Source organism: Lagenorhynchus albirostris, chromosome 3 (assembly GCF_949774975.1).
Source record: "Lagenorhynchus albirostris chromosome 3, mLagAlb1.1, whole genome shotgun sequence".
Classification (NCBI taxonomy): Eukaryota; Metazoa; Chordata; class Mammalia; order Artiodactyla; family Delphinidae; genus Lagenorhynchus; species Lagenorhynchus albirostris.
The window spans coordinates 117318663-117335307 of NC_083097.1; the positions used below are offsets into that span (position 1 = coordinate 117318663).

At 42.6% G+C, this 16645-nt stretch overlaps 1 protein-coding gene across 3 annotated transcripts in view; it reads left to right on the forward strand.

Annotated features, from left to right (window-relative positions):
* Positions 1-16645, forward strand: part of LOC132517141 (protocadherin alpha-C2) — a 105874-nt gene that overhangs the window by 52746 nt on the left and 36483 nt on the right. Inside the window, exon 1 of one of the 3 annotated variants that reach the window (XM_060143787.1) lies at positions 9200-11755. The exons of 1 other annotated variant lie outside the window; for it this stretch is intronic. In XM_060143787.1, coding sequence (XP_059999770.1) covers positions 9200-11755 — 2556 coding nt within the window. Of the gene's footprint in view, positions 1-9199; positions 11756-16645 lie in introns of those variants that run through there. One more of the 3 variants, XM_060143789.1, reaches the window with a different exon arrangement.

Sequence of the window (16645 nt, forward strand, 5' to 3'; positions counted from 1 at the left end):
AGTTCTGCTTGAAATCAACTCTGTATTTCTAGTAAATTATCAAACCATTCTATGCTTCAGTTTTATATCTTCATTAAAGTTACCACCCCATTGTCTTTGGCTCACTGGGTTTATTGGAAAATTCCCCAATAGATTTAAAGAAAAGTCTCACATTAAAGTGTTGATTGATTGGGGAGTTTTGTGTATATATATGTATGTGTGTGTATACACACATGCACACACACACACACACACACACACACACATATATATATATTTTCCTATTCAGGGCTGAAAAGCTGAAGTTGGCATCAAGCAACTTCAAGTTGTAGATGTATAAGTTAAATGATCTTTGAGACCCTTAGTTCAGAGATGCTGTATAAATAGAACCATTACTATAAATAGAACTAGATTTTTCTTCTCAATTCTGTCAGTCAAGTAGAGTACGCAAAAAAGGAATGCAGAAACTTGGGCTTTTGCTGTCTTTTGACTCATCCCTCCTTTCTCCTCAGGTTATTTGGATAATTTTATGAGACTTCTATCCCCATGCTGCACCCCTCCTTTTTCTGGCTAATAATCATTGAGAATTTATACAATGAAAAATTTACATGCTTTATCTGAATAAATGTCTAGCAGGAACTGTTGGTAGTAAGTACTATTTTTCTTTATTTTACTAAGCTGAGATTTAGAGGAAAAAAAAAAACTTTCCCAATGACACATAATAAACAGTAGAGCCAGATCTTGAATCTTGGAGTCTGGTTTTACATCAAGCAGGATTATTGTAAGAGGAACCTAAGTAGGTGCATGACCTAAGCATACAATGGGATTAAAAACTTTGAAGTGGAGTTGCGTGTATTATTGCTAGAGAAATTTAATCCTAGATCTTACTACCTAAAAGATATGTGTAAAAAGTTCTGAGGATACCACAAAATTGAAGAATCTATAAGTCTTTTCTAATTTTAATAAAAGGTTTCTAACTTTGATAAAGGTTTTAGGTAACATTAATTTCTCATCAAAATGCCTTAAAGGATCTTTTAATATCACAGAATACATAGTACATCTTAACTTGGCTAATTTAGAGAATTTATGTTTTACCCACCTTATAATGTACACATAACTGCTAAAGGATTTATGTAACAAAATTCATCACAAGGAATACACTAATGAGATTTATATTAGAAAAGTCTGGGAATTCCCTGGCAGTCCAGTGGGTAGGACTCTCTGCATCCAATGCAGGGGGCCCGGGTTCAATCCCTGGTGGGAGAACTAAGATCCCACAAGCCAATTCATTTGTAAAACCCCATTACTTAGGCAGAATATTGTAGGTGGGATCCTGCAAGCCATGCGGTGCAGCTAAAAAAAAAAAAAAATTCATTTGTAAAACCCCATTACTTAGGCAGAATATCATAGGTGGGAAGATAGTACTGAAGGAAGAGACTGGGATATGAAATACAAATCTATTTTGTATAACACTTTTGCTAAGGCCAGCCATTTAAAAGATATATATAGTCCAAATACATATATATGTATGTATGTGTATATATATATATATATATATTCCAATTGACGTCTCTAAAAGACAAAAAAATTGTAGTTATAAAAACAATTGGAGGGCTTCCCTGGTGGCGCAGTGGTTGAGAGTCCGCCTGCCGATGCAGGGGACACGGGTTCGTGCCCCGGTCCGGGAAGATCCCACATGCCGCGGAGCGGCTGGGTCCATGAGCCATGGCTGCTGAGCCTGCGCGTCCGGAGCCTGTGCTCCGCAACGGGAGAGGCCACAACAGTGAGACGCCCACGTACCGCAAAAAAAAAAAAAACCAAAACAATTGGATAGGATCTCATATAAAATACTTGGAAATTAATTGCTGGAGGCCAGTAACATGGAAGTGCATGTGTAGTGGTCAGATGTAGTGTTACTATCTCAAGAAACAAGGGCATGGACAAGAGCTTCCTGAAGATTCTGTTAATTCTTTCACCTTTTTGGGATCCAGTTTCTTCATCAGTACCAACCTGACTGGGGATTGTGCTCTTGTGAGCATTAAATGAGTTAATATGTATAGACATAATAAGTAAACAGTAGTGCTAAGGCATCAGCATGGCAAGGAGGACCCCAAAAGGCAACAATTACTTGATACTCTGAATATATGAACAGATGCTTTTGAGAATTCACCCTTTTTAGGTGGAAGTATTAGTTTGTTTTCTCCAAGCAACAAACACAATGGGTATAGAAAGGAGATACCATGGCCTTCCTTTAGACTGAGCTTAGGTCATATCCTGGAAAACAGTTCCAATTTGAGGTACCTCAACAATATCTACATTTTTTGAAATAGAGAAAAACAGTATACAGATCGATGAATGCTTGTGGCTAAAACCCACTTGGGAACAAGGATATTTTTTAGTGCCAAATTACCATCTTATTTTATTCTATGGCTAAAATCCCAAGAACTGAAACAGAGCCAAACAAGTTTTTCTATTAAAATAAAAGGCCTTGAGTGATGAATGGAAGCTTGGAACAGGTTTTAATGGCAATACTGGAAGCCAGAAATTAAATACAAACTTACCAATTTCTGGCATGTATTGAGTCTCAGATAGAATACTGGTACTAATGTTATTGAATTAGAATCATGTTTTACCCTAGGCAGTTGATATTCTCATTCTAGAGAGCTCAGCTTGTTGCTGGATTGGCCTGGACACTTGATGCTTCCTTACTTTGAGTCATTGATAAAATATTGAATAAGGGATAAGACCAATGGTGAATCTCGGCAGTCACCTACAGGAATTTTCCTTCCAGGCTGAAGCATTCCATTAATAAACACTTTTTGTCTCACTGTTATCCAAACAATTATGAAATCATCTAATCATACTGTCTTGCAGCCTTTCTTTCTTCCTTTTGTCTGTAAGGATATATTGGGGGGAATTTGTTTAATGTCTCTACGAATTCCAAATAGACTATGCCTGTAGCATTTCCCTTATCAATGAGTCTGGCAACTGAAAATCTAAAATGCCCATGGGAAATTTTTTTTAAGTCTATGTGGTAGGTTTGATGTTACCAGTTTTCAGTTAAGCCAAAGTAGTCCCTAGTATTGAATGCCTTTAAGTGCTCATATACAGTTACTTTAGTAACAATAGAGTTTTGAAGGAATTTATATCAAACTCAATGGCACTTTTTTAAAAATAGGAAATTTGGTACTCTAGTCACATCCGTAAGTTCTTCTAGTACTCTGGAAGATCATTTGTCACTTGGCTTACTTATAGCACTTTTATGCTTCCTATCTCCTCACTGACCTTGAGGTTCAAGTTCTACTGAAACATTTTGTTCAATGAAAAATAAAGAATTTGGGTGAGATACTTTCTAAATCTCTCTCAACCTTTAATATTCTGTGATTCTTGGTAGGCCATCTCAATTGAAAATACTGATAGAGAAGCAAAGCCCTCAAATAATTGAATAGTTTGATTTTATCTCTTATATTACACAATCTGCCCCAAGACTTTAATGTATTCTCTGTTTTTACTAGTACTTGTCCAAAGATAGTTTGGGTTCCTTTGCTTATTCTAAGCAAATGCCTCAGCCAAAAATCAACAGTATATTAATTTCTCAGAACTATCAATAAAACCTTAGAGGATCTTTCCCTAAAAGTTAATGCATTCCCTCTGGAGGGAAGGGACTGTGGAAAAAATTCAGCCATAATGTTATTTGAAAAATCTTTTTTATCTCTCCAACCATTGGATGCTGTACCTGTGACAAATGCTGTAATCGTGTTGGTAAACATTTTCCTTCTGAAGATTCATAAAGATCAGAAGTGCAGTTCGTTTATAACAAGATGGAATTTTAAAACTATTTTGGACCACACTAAACATTGGGATGTTCATTTGTCTCTGTTTTTAAATTATATATCATGTGCTCAGTTTGTGGAACAACATAAACATACAACTTAAAATTGAAAATTAGAACCTTCCCTATTTGGCAGGTACTCCCATAATGGTCAGCCCAAAGCCTGATCCAACTAATGAGCATGTCCCCTTGCCCTGTGGCCAAAAGACTCCAGATTGTTTGGTTCCCCAAAGTAAAATGATTTGTAATGGCACTAATAATAGAGAAAGGAAAATTTATGTGAATTAGGAGAGTTCACTGAGTACCAGTATTTGTCTTTCTTCTTTTTTTTTTAATATTTATTTATTTATTTGACTGCTCCAGGTCTTAGTTGGCATGCGGGATCTTCGTTGCCGCATGTGGGATCTTTTCTCTTTTTTGAGTTGTGGCACGCGGGATCTTTAGTTGTGGCATGGGGGATCTAGTTCCTTGACCAGGGATAGAACCCGGGCCCCCTGCATTGGGAGTCTTAACCACTGGACCACCAGGGAAGTCCCATACCAGTATTTTTCTTAGAGGCTTAATTGGGTTGTGTTCTGATTGGTTTTGCTCCTGTGTCCAATGACCTTGTGATAGATGCATTTTACAAATACAATTAAGGGATACAATTAAGGGATACTATTTCAAAGTTCTCGTCTAACATGGGGGTAAACAAAATCATGTCTTTTTGTGGCACTCCTCGTATCATGTCACTTTCCATGTTAGTTATGAGCAAGGAATACCTTTATTTTACAATTTATAATTATAATATAAAGTAGAAAGAGTGATAATACTTTTGAGCAGAGCCTTTCTTAGCGTCCAGCAACTTCATTAGTAGGATTCAGTTCTCCAGGTTTGAAATATTTTGAATTTCAAACTTTAAAGGAAGTAAAATCATTGTAGGCTCTTGAGCCTTCTCACCATTAGACCTGGGGAAAAAAGGGAGAAGTAGCAGCACTTCTTGAATCTGCTAAAAAAGGATCTGAAGAAAATGAAACAGCCATCACTTATTTATTGAGAGTCTGTAAGTCTTCCTACACTGTGAAGAAATACACAGACATATACAACATGGCTTCTGCTTGTAGGTTGTGTATAATTAAGGTAAGGAAATAATATTAAAGCATTTGGATGAATTAAAGAATGACACATTCAGAATTCTGAATGTCAGCATTGAGAGATGTAGACTATGAAAGAGAAAAAAAAAGACAGTATGTTTAGAGTAGACAATGTTTCATGGATTAGGTAGGTTTTAAGATGGACATTGAAATATAGAGAACATTTAAAAGGGGGAGAGAAAAGATGAAGCTATTTCTATTTGAGAGGATTGCACAGGTAAAGTTGTAAATTTAGTTCTGTTCAAGAAACATTAATTAAGTACCTCTGTGCCAAGCTCTATACTGGGAGCTAGAGATTACAGCATTTTTGGGAACACTTCTGTACTCTGTTGCTAAAGTATTTTCACATATCCTAAAAAGGTGAATCTCTTGTGAGGGAACAAATCCCTTGAAGGAATTCTCATGATGGAAGTCCCTTTTCTTTGCTGATATAGAAAGGGACTGGTTTTTGTTTTCAAAATATAGGCTAAGCTCTAGAAATAATTGGGTAAGCTTAACTTTGGTGCACACTCATCTTCTCCATCATCACTGACTTTCTGTCTGGCATAGTTACAGGTGCTTATCTCTGTTTGATACCTTAAAGGGCCATGCTATATATAGACTGTCAACTAAGGTTATCTGATGATAATAAATTGTTGCATTTTAATAATAACAATAATAACGATAATAATAACATACTTGTCAATTACTATGCAGATTGGTTTTTCTTCTTTCCAGTTTTATTGAGATATAATTGACATACAGCATTGTATAATTTTAAGGTGTACAGCATGATGATTTAAGTTACATACATCATGAAATGATTACCACAATAAGTTTAATGAACATCCATTATCTCATATAGATAGAAAATAAAAGAAAAAATTTTTCCTCGTGATGAGAACTCTTAGGATTTATTCTCTTAACAGCTTTCATGTATAGCATACAGCAGTGTTAATTATATTTATCATGTTGTATATTATATCCTTAGTACTTATTTATCTTATAACTTGCAGTTTGTACCTTTTGACTACCTTCATCTAAACTCCCCTCTCTTACCCCCCCACCTCTTAACCACAGATCTTATTTCTTTTTTAAAAAATTTTATTGGAGTATAGTTGATTTACAGTGTTGTGTGATTTCTTTTTCTGTGTGTTTGTGAAGTATAATTGACCAACAGCACTATGTTAATTTCTGGTACACAACATAGTGATTCAATATTTCTATGTGTTACAAAATGATCACCGTGATAAGTCTAGTTAGCGTTTGTCACCATACAAAGATATCACATTATTATTGACTGTATTCCCCATAGTGTACATTTCATACCTGTGACTTATTTATTTTTTCTGTAAGTGAAAGTTTATACCTCTTAATCTCTCTCAGATTGTTTTATATACATCATCTCATGTAATCGTAATGATTCTATGAGTTTACTTAAAATTGTCTTCCCCAATTAAAATGAGTAAACTGAAGCTTAGGTTAAGTAACATGACCAAGTCCACACGGTTAGTCATTGGCAGGGGTGTGACTGACTTCAAAATCTGCGCTATTCTGCTTTTCAATAGGGGGTTCTTGAAGGTCCAAGGAAAGGAAGGAATGCATAGTGGTGTGGTTGAGGCATTAGTATTAATATTCGTAGACAGGGCACTTGCCAGCAATCTAAGCAATCCTATTCCACCAACTAGTAAGGTTGGCATGAGACATGTACAATAGTATGAGCAACTAAATCATTGTAGTGCCAAATACAGAGTTTGCCATCTCTTTAGTACGTCTTTGAAGAGGTGGCTGATTTGTGTTGGTGCTATGTTTGTCTTCTCAGCCATTGAGGGAGTAAGTACTAGTTGAAGCTTATGATCCCAACACATCAAAATGGACAACCTGGCAGATGTCCTTGCTGGAAGATGACAAGATTGCTAATAGAGGAGCCCTGATTTTTCTCCTGAGATTTGACACTTGGGGGCTTCCATTAAAAACATTACCAAGCCTCTGTCATTTTAATCTCTTCTTTAAGTGCCTGTGATCTTTTCAGGGGCACAGGTCCACGCATGGTCAATGCCTAGTGACCAGGTTTCAGAGCTGTGGGCAGAGGTGGCAGCGACTGTGAAAGCCTGGGAGGAGATGAGGGAAGAAAAGGTCATTCTTCCTGACAACTTATAACTTGATTCCACCTATAACCCATTTATTTTCAGAAATAAGTAATGGGTGAAGACATAGGCCAGGCCTACATTTCATGCACTTGAGAGTTAAAGGCTTTCTGAGATCAAATTACCACAGCAGAGACAGAGTTACTGTAGGGACATTTTGGGAGGAAGCAGACAGAGAGGGAGAAGCCAGAGGCTTAAGAACAGAAACAGGAATAGAATGTGATGGAAATTGCTTCCCACTTTGCACTCCTGAGGGAACAAAGAGGACAAATAAGAAGTAGCAGGGATAGGAGGAAGCTGGGAGCTTCTCTGGAATAAAATGGGTTAGGTTGTGGAGTTGTCAGCTGCTGTACTTGGTAGGTGGGAGGAAGAGATGTGCTAGTCCAGGCCTTTGAAACCTGGGTGCCTTGGCCCCTTCAACTATGCCCTGAAGGAGGGAAGCGTGCCAAATGTCAGGTCTCCTTCTAGTTTTGTTCCAGTTCATAGCTAGAGAATGACAGCAGAAGATCTAGGGGTGAGAGGATGCTGAGAGAAAGAAGGAGAAAGAACACTTTAGTGAGTGCTTTTGTACAAGTGGGACAATGAATTTTAAACTCTTGTGGAATAGATGGGAGGGCCTGGGAACGGTGGATGTTCAAAACAGAGAAACAGAGGCAATGACACAGAACAGAAAGGCTTCCTCTGATCCTTCTGCCTTCTTGTTCACTGACAATTGGTTATCCTTTTGTTGCCTCTGCAGCAATACAAGGGGGGAGTCTTAGGGGAACAGAGACCCGGAGGGGTAAAGGAAACTTATATTTATGTAAGATGAGCTGCAGCCATTGAAATTGCTGGCTATTGTGAGATAAATCCCAGCCTTCCACATTTTGCTTAGTAACAGCAGACTTTTCACTGCAAGGCATTAATGGAGTCCAAATTCCAGCCAGGCTTGGGGAATCAAGAGTAACTCTCTTGATGTAATGGTTTTGCAGGCTCTTGAAGACATTGTCATCCGTTAAAGAAAAAAAATTAAATCACTCTTGAAAGAAAGAAAATGTCTTGGGTGATAAATGAAAAAAAATTTGAAGTAAAATGAGGAAAAGCTCGAGGGAAGAATCTCTTTAAAATTTTACCAGATTCTCCCCACTATGATCAAAAGGGGTTAAATAAGAGCTTAGCCTGCAGCTTCATGGAACCAATTTTTTAAAGAAAGAATATTAAAACCTGAAATATTGGTTATTTGCCAAGGCACACACTGGAAGTAAAAGCCACTTGGCTAGGAGCAGAATTGAGTGTTGGATCGCAGGATGCTAATTTTAGGCTTGCTCCGCGAAAGATGACAGCACTTGCCACCCCCCCTCCCTCCGCCCTAGAAGTTTCCACAGTATTTAGGAGTATTCAGGGAAAATGTTGGTGTCAGGGAAATAATCCCCATCATCAGTAACCCCAGAGCGCCTCACTTGCGTTTGTTTCTTTGAACGTGGAGCCGCCGCCCAGATATCCGTAGTTAGCCAAGGCCCTCGGTGTATTTTCTTGACTTGCGCTTGGAAATCTTTTTCTGGGAGCTGAAAGCCCGAGTCCTAGAGACTTAACTGCTGTTCCTAGAATAATCTCCTTACAAGACCAGTTCAGCAGCCGAGGGACCGTGGAGACTGGCTGAACAGGACAGTGGGGGCAGGGAAAAAGGGAGTGGCCGTGTTCCCGGGGTCTGCTGGGATCCGGCCGGTCCGGGGCGAAGGAGCTGGGGCTGGAGTGGCTGGAGCGACTGGACAGTCCGGGTCGCCGTCCGCCACCTCGGTGCGGAATCGGAGCCGGACTTGCTGAGCATTTCTCCCCCTCCTCTTCTGCTTCCTCTTCCCTCCTCCTGGACCGGCGGCGGCGGCGGCAGGAAACGAAGCCGGGCTGAGCGACTCCGAGGCGAGCGGAGGAGCTGGGATATGGGGAATCAGAGCGGGCGGCGGGGCCAGGAGCCCTCCGGAGGGCCCACGAGGGGAACGGCCCCGGCGTTTGCTAGCTCGTGAGGCGTGGGGGAGCGGGCGCAGGGCGGCACGAGCGGAGGCGGAGGCGGAGGCGCGGCCCCGGCGTGGAGCACGGCTGGGGAAGCTGCTGCCTCCGGCCTTGCCCGGCTGCCTCCGTCGCGGCCGGCGGCTATGGAGCTGGCGGGCACCAGACCTGGGGCGACAGAGCATCCCCGGCTCCGGACGCCCATGTTCTGGCTGCTGCTGCTTTCCCTGCTGCTACTGCTGCTGCCGGGCCCAGCGGCCTCCCAGCTGCGATACTCGGTGCCGGAGGAGCAGACACCTGGCGCGCTTGTGGGCAACGTGGCTCGCGCACTGGGGCTGGAGCTGCGGCGCTTGGGGCCGGGCTGCCTGCGTATCAACCACCTGGGTGCGCCCAGCCCGCGCTACCTGGAGCTGGACCTGACCAGTGGAGCTCTCTTCGTCAACGAGCGCATTGACCGGGAGGCGCTGTGTGAGCAGCGGCCTCGCTGCCTGCTCAGCCTGGAAGTGCTGGCGCACAGCCCCGTGGCGGTGAGTGCCGTGGAGGTGGAGGTACTGGACATAAACGACAACTCGCCGCGCTTCCCGCGGCCCGACTACCAGCTTCAGGTAAGCGAATCGGTGGCACCTGGAGCGCGCTTTCACATAGAGAGCGCGCAGGACCCCGACGTGGGCACCAACTCGGTGCAGACCTACGAGCTCAGCCCCAGCGAGCACTTCGAGCTGGACCTGAAACCCCTGCAGGAGAACAGTAAGGTGCTGGAGCTGGTGCTGCGTAAGGGCCTAGACCGCGAGCAGGCAGTCTTGCACCACCTGGTTCTCACAGCTGTGGACGGGGGCAGCCCAGCCCGCTCAGGCACAGCGCAGATCTCTGTGCTTGTCCTGGACACTAACGACAATTCTCCCGCCTTCGACCAGTCCACCTACCGCGTCCAGCTTCGGGAGGACGCTCCCCCAGGCACATTGGTGGTGAAGCTGAATGCCTCAGACCCGGATGAGGGCTCCAATGGCGAACTCACGTACTCCTTGAGCAGCTACACGTCGGACCGGGAGAGGCAGCTCTTCAGCATCGATGCCAGCACGGGGGAAGTGCGGGTAAGTGGAGAGCTGGATTATGAGGAGGCCTCTTCCTACCAGATCTATGTGCAGGCAACAGACCGGGGTCCAGTGCCCATGGTGGGTCACTGCAAGGTGCTGGTGGACATCGTGGATGTGAATGATAACGCACCAGAGGTGGTGCTCACGGACCTGTACAGCCCAGTGCCTGAAGATGCTGCGCCCAACACCGTTGTGGCCCTTCTCAGTGTCAATGACCAAGATTCAGGTCCCAACCGGAAAGTGAGCCTGGGCCTGGAGGCCACACTGCCTTTCCGACTGAATGGCTTTGGAAACTCCTACACACTGGTGGTGAGTGGCCCCCTGGACAGGGAGCAGGTGGCTGCCTACAACATCACAGTGACAGCCACTGATGGGGGAGTACCACAGCTCACATCCCAGCGGACACTGCAGGTTGAGATCTCTGACATCAATGACAATCCACCCAGCTTCCTGAAGGACTCTTACTCCATTTACATCGAGGAAAACAATTTGCCAGGGGTGTTGCTCTGCACTGTGCAAGCCACAGACCCAGATGAAAAGGAGAATTCGGAGGTGACCTACTCCCTCATGGAGAGGGAGATTCAAGGGCTGCCAGTCACCTCCTATGTCTCCATTAACAGTGCCAGTGGCAGCCTTTATGCTGTCAACTCCTTTGATTATGAGAAATTTCGGGAGTTCTTTGTGACTGTGGAGGCCCGGGACAAGGGGAGCCCACCACTGAGCAGCACTGTGACCACCAACGTGTATGTAGTGGACGTGAATGACCATGCCCCTCACATCCTATACCCTACCTCAACCAATTCGTCAGCAGCCATTGAAATGGTGCCTCGAACTGCCCCTGCTGGCTACCTGGTCACTAAAGTCATAGCCATGGACTCAGACTCTGGGCAGAATGCTTGGCTCTTTTACCATCTGGCCCAGATTTCTGACCTGGACCTCTTTAAGGTAGAGCTACATACAGGAGAAATTAGGACTACCAGGAAGATGGGAGATGAGAGTGGAACCACTTTCAACCTGACCGTGGTGGTCCGAGACAATGGAGAGCCATCGCTGTCAGCCTCTGTGGCCATTACAGTAGCTGTAGTGGATAGGGTTTCCAGAATCCTCCCTGACACTCAGAGACATGTGAGAAGTCCTCGGACATACTCTGAAATTACACTTTATCTAATAATAGCATTAAGCACAGTGTCTTTTATATTTCTTTTGACAATCATTGTTTTGAGCATCATCAAGTGCTACCGCTACACTGCTTATGGCACTGCGTGCTGTGGAGGCTTCTGTGGAGTGAGGGAGAGGTGCCCTGCAGAACTCTACAAACAGGCCAACAACAATATTGATGCCAGGTTACCACACGGCCTCAAAGTGCAGCCTCACTTCATTGAAGTGCGAGGGAACGGCTCCCTCACCAAGACCTACTGCTACAAGGCCTGTCTGACAGCAGGCTCAGGGAGTGACACTTTCATGTTTTACAACACAGGGGCGCAGACAGGACTGGGACCTGGGGGAGCCCAAGCAGCAGCAGGTGACAGCAGGCACCTCACAGGCCAAAGTGGGCAGAGTGCTGGGAACCTGATTATTCTAAAAAACGAAGCTGTTTCTCAAAATGAGGTGAGATAGTAGTCAAGGGGTCTTCCACAAAGTCATGCATTTTTCACATTCCCCCCGGCCCCCTCCCGGTATCATGTAGTTGGCTTTCTCGAGTTATTAACAATGACAAGGGTTATCTGGTAAACTGAGTGTGTGTGTGTGTGTATTACCTGTGATTGGATTATAATCTGCTATGTTTCCTCTCTAGAAAAATAGGACTAGAGAATTGTTTTACTTTCCATTTTCTTTTCAGATATATGAAACCTTGACCATAAAATTGTTTGAGAAATGAGGATTTTCTTAATTATGTGGTGTTAAAGCACAGCTCTGTAGAGAAATAGAATAGGCCTGAGAATAAGATGATGCTATAGAGGGTAACATTATGAGATTCAAGGAGAAATGGCCTGTGCTGTATCATCTACAGGGAAGGTTCCCTTTTGAAATCCTACAGGAGTGTTGTTTTTCAAAAGCTCTGAAACCTCTCGGGGCTGTGGTGGTCACCTCTGTATGCTGTCCCTGTTTATACCATGGACTATCTACAATGAAATGTATCCAGTTAATATTTCTGGTAATTGCATTGAACTAATGTGATGAGATCTGCTAGAAATTCATGTCAGAGGTGATAAAGCCATAGAATGTGGACCTCACCCTGAAGACAAAGTTTGATTTGGCTGTTTGCTGTGGTAACTATTCTGTTGGGGCTGTCAGAGGAGATGAATGATGGCATCCAAGAATCAATTTGTCTGCTTGGGCCAGGGAGATGGTAGAGTGAGTGGATTAGGGATGTGGGGTATATGGTGAAGACCAGGACAAGCTGGGGTTGGGGAGAAAGAATTCTGCCACTAGTTATCTTTTTTGGCCTTGTGTGAACTCCTTGTAAGAGGATTTCCCTGCATTTAGCATAAATGTAATCTTCTGATTTCCTCTTGAGAATTCCTAAGGTTTTGATGAGACGTGAAGCAGCCTCTTCAAGCCCTTCATGTCCTTAAGTTAAATGACAGTACTTTAAATGGTACTTCAACATGCTCCAAAGCACGCATTTAATTTCTGGATCTAGCTACAAAAGCCTTGGAAAGTGGATGGCTTACTGTACATGAGAGACAGAGAGACAGGTGTTAGTAGAGACACTGGTTTTAAGTAGGTGTAAGGCCAGTTTGCTCAGTATATGAAGGATGTATATAAATTGTTGGACACAGTGCCTGTGTTTGTGTAGTGTGTTTGTCTCCATATGCATGCTTGAAATAATAGAACCCTGCTTTGCGATACTTTAAACTTGGATTTCAGAAGCCAAAATTTTGTCCCATAAAAAGTGATGAGTTGTTTCTTCCCAAACAACTACTTTGTAGCTAGGACTTTCAGAGGTCCTACAAAATGAGTTAATAATATTTGTCCCTCCTATATTTTTGTGATGTGTTTTCACTGACATATTGTTGTCTTTTTATTAACGTCCATAGTTTCACATTCTAAATTCATGCTCATCTTCAGGAAATTAATGCATAAGCACAGAAAAGAACAGAGATGGATTGAGAGAATTTCCATGTACGTTGTAGGTAGATTTATCAGAAGAGCCTGATGTTAGTCAATGCTGAGCAGCCGCGGGAGGCAGATTGCAGATTAAGAAGAACGGGGTGGGGGAGGGGAAATCAAAGAGCCTCCAGAATTCTTTAGATCATAGCTTTTGGCAGCATGTAGAAAGGCTTAATTTTAAATAAGGATGCTGTAGACATTTGCTGAACAAATTACTGTTAAGTCCTTTCGGGCCTGGGGTGGGCTGCAGGTGGTAAAGAGGCACAGAGAGCAGGCCAGGCAAGCTTTGCAACCAGCTGTGAGCCGGAAGCGCAGGCGAGTGACACTCTCACCCTCTCTCTCCTGACTCAAAGCTTGGGACAATTTGATACGTGAACTATTTCTGTCTTATACTGACCTGTGTGTTAATATGTGCTTTGGTTCACAAACCTTTAATTTAGGGAGAAAATTATGTCAGAAAAGGGCTTGCTTTTGTGGGATTTTGCCAGGAGAGTACATGATTTTAATAAAGGCAAATTTTTGCCAGACACTTTTGGAAATCCAGTGAAGAGAGCCCTAAGATCCACAGCTCCTGGAATTATTGCGGTTATAGGTAGAGAGTGAGTCACGTTGTCATAGCATGGCAAAATGGGGACAAAAATTACTCAACTCTGGAAGTCATCACTGCTAGATCAACCTGTTAAATTCTCACGTTAGGCTTTCTTTCTTCCCTACCCACTCACTGCACATGACAGGAGAATCCTGGGGTGCAATTGATTCCATGTGCCTACATTAAAATTAGATGGGGATCGGAAAGGATGAGTAAGGGAATTTGCGCTCACCGACCACCCTGCTATACAAAAATATTCTGCACTGCAATATATGTATGGTTTCATTACCTGTAAGTCATACATTAAATATTTATCAACATCTAGCACACGAGGAAACAAGCTCAGAGAGGTTAAGTAACACACACAGTCACTCTACTAGTGGTGTTTTAAGTCATATCTGTCTGACTCCAAAGACTGTGCTTTTTGAAACAGTATGAGGAGATAGAAATCCCAATGTTTATATTCCTTTTGATATGGGATACTCAGGCATTCAGGCTACCACTGATTCACCTAGTGGTGTCAATTAACTGCTCTGGAAAAAGAGGAATTCTTTGCATAGAAGTAGGTCACCAATGGGAGGATCAATGAGTAAAAACGTTACCACCAAGATAGGATATTTTTATTTGTTCTACCATTGGCCAAACCTGTTCAGATCTTTTATCTTTGTTCTCTCTCTGATTTCTCTCTTGTTGCTTATTAAATATCAGTATTTAACATCAGGCTAATCTTTTGGTAGATTTTACCCCCAATGAGTTTATTTCATGAGCCACTTGTGCAGTGAGGCTTTTGAAGTAACTGTTTAGCAGTGGGGCAGAATTTCTCTTTGGAGACTTCTGAAAACCTGGTGTTGAATGTGGTTGGCACCCTCTTCAGAATCTCCAAGAAAAGGAACCAAATCTTAAGGTGGTTTCTGTGCATCTGTGGTCCTGTGACTGCTGATGAGTCACTTTGAGTGCTCTGGGCAGATTTGTCCAACTGCGCCTCAGTGGGACCAGTTAGCACAAGATGTGGAAATCACAAAAGGGTATAGCAGAAATGAGTTAAGTTTACATTCACTTCACTTATTTTAAAGCAAGTTGTAGTCACCAAAGCTTCAGTTATTTTTGCCACTGTGTGTACATACTCACTCTAATTCCACTTGTGGTAACTTCGAAGGGTGAGCCCTTCTTTCAGTGGCACCTAATTTATTTATTGCAGGACTGACTTTTCTAGCTGGTGACTAACTCTGTCCTGGATCAGAACTTAACACTTAGTGTAAAGTGCCATCGTGGTGAATTGATAAAAACTGCACAGTGGTCAGAATAGGCAAAGAAATTGTATCTGAACTTCCATCCTCTGATGGTCACTTTTGAATGGGTGGGGCTGTTTTGTTTTGCCATTTCTGTATTGGTTATAGGACTGTTCTTCTGAGAAAAGGTTTATTTCATTTGGTCTGAGAATACATTAATTTCTTCAAATTACCCCCTTCCTCCCCTCTTCTACAGATCTGCTGAGCCAGATGGAATTATGGCTGAGCTCCTCTCTGTCTCTTTATCTTGCACATATTCTGACTGATGGAGAAAGCTATTTATTGTAGCTTGAATGTCATTGGCCTACCCTTTGGTCTGACCCAGGACTGAGCCTGCACATGGGCATCTGGTCTGACTCAGAACACTCTGCAGGGACACAGCCTGGCATATTACAAATTGTCTACTGGCATGCTGTTTGCTTGACAGAATAGCAGAGTTGGTTCTGGATACTTGCCTTGGTTGGCCACCAATTTTTGCTCTCAATGAGAGGTCAGGATGCTGTCTGTTTGCAAACGTTTGATGAAAAATTACCATCATCAAGCCCAGAGGTTTAGCTGAATTGAATGGGGATTTACAGGTGTCTTTGAATATGAGTTTTGTAAATTTCACCTGGCTCCGTGTTCCTGGGCATATTACAGTATGAATATAAATTTGGCTTATTCATATGATAATATTTTGAGTACTCTAAAAGCATGATTTCAAAAATCAAAGGTCAAGAGAATTCCTTAGCAGTGTTTTAAATCTGCTAGCCTAAAAATTACACAAGTTTTTGTCTTTCGAGGATTTGAACTTAACAAATGCAGAGAAATCTCCAACATGGCAAAAATTGAAGAAAAATATTAGTCCCTTGGCACATAAGCAACATCAGTTGCTTTCTGGCCTTGCAGGGTCAGAACTCTGGGCTCCAGGGAAGTAAAACTGTGGGGGAGAGAGTAACTGCTGCACTAGCAGGCTGTGCATCCAGAATTAAGCAAACCTAGCATTTTCTGTTGTACCAGAGCCCATTAGGTATGTTTTAAAGTTATGGGTATTTTATTTTACTGCTCTGTGGATTTAGGATTATAAATGACTGTTTTTAGAAGTAAGTATTCACCTAGACTTCTCATATTTATCATCTTTTCATTTTGATTTACTAGAAGACTAACATGTAACATAACAATGATTATTTTAAATGTTAGATTCCTTTTTGCCTTCATGACCCACAGTTTATGTGTTCATTTTCTATTGCTTTGTAACAAATCACCACAAATTAGTGGTTAAAAACAACACTCGTTTATTACCTGCACACTGTGACTGGGTTCTCTGCTCAGGTTTTCACAAGGCTGAAATCAACATGCTGGCCAGGCTGAGTTCTCTCTTGGAGGCTCTGGGGAAGAATCTGCTTTCAAGTTCATTCAAGCTGTTGGCAGAATCCAGTTCCATGAGGACTGAGCTCCCCGTTTTCTTACTTACTGTTGGCTGGAGGTCACTCTCAGCTCCTAGAAGTTGCTCTCAGGTCCTTACCA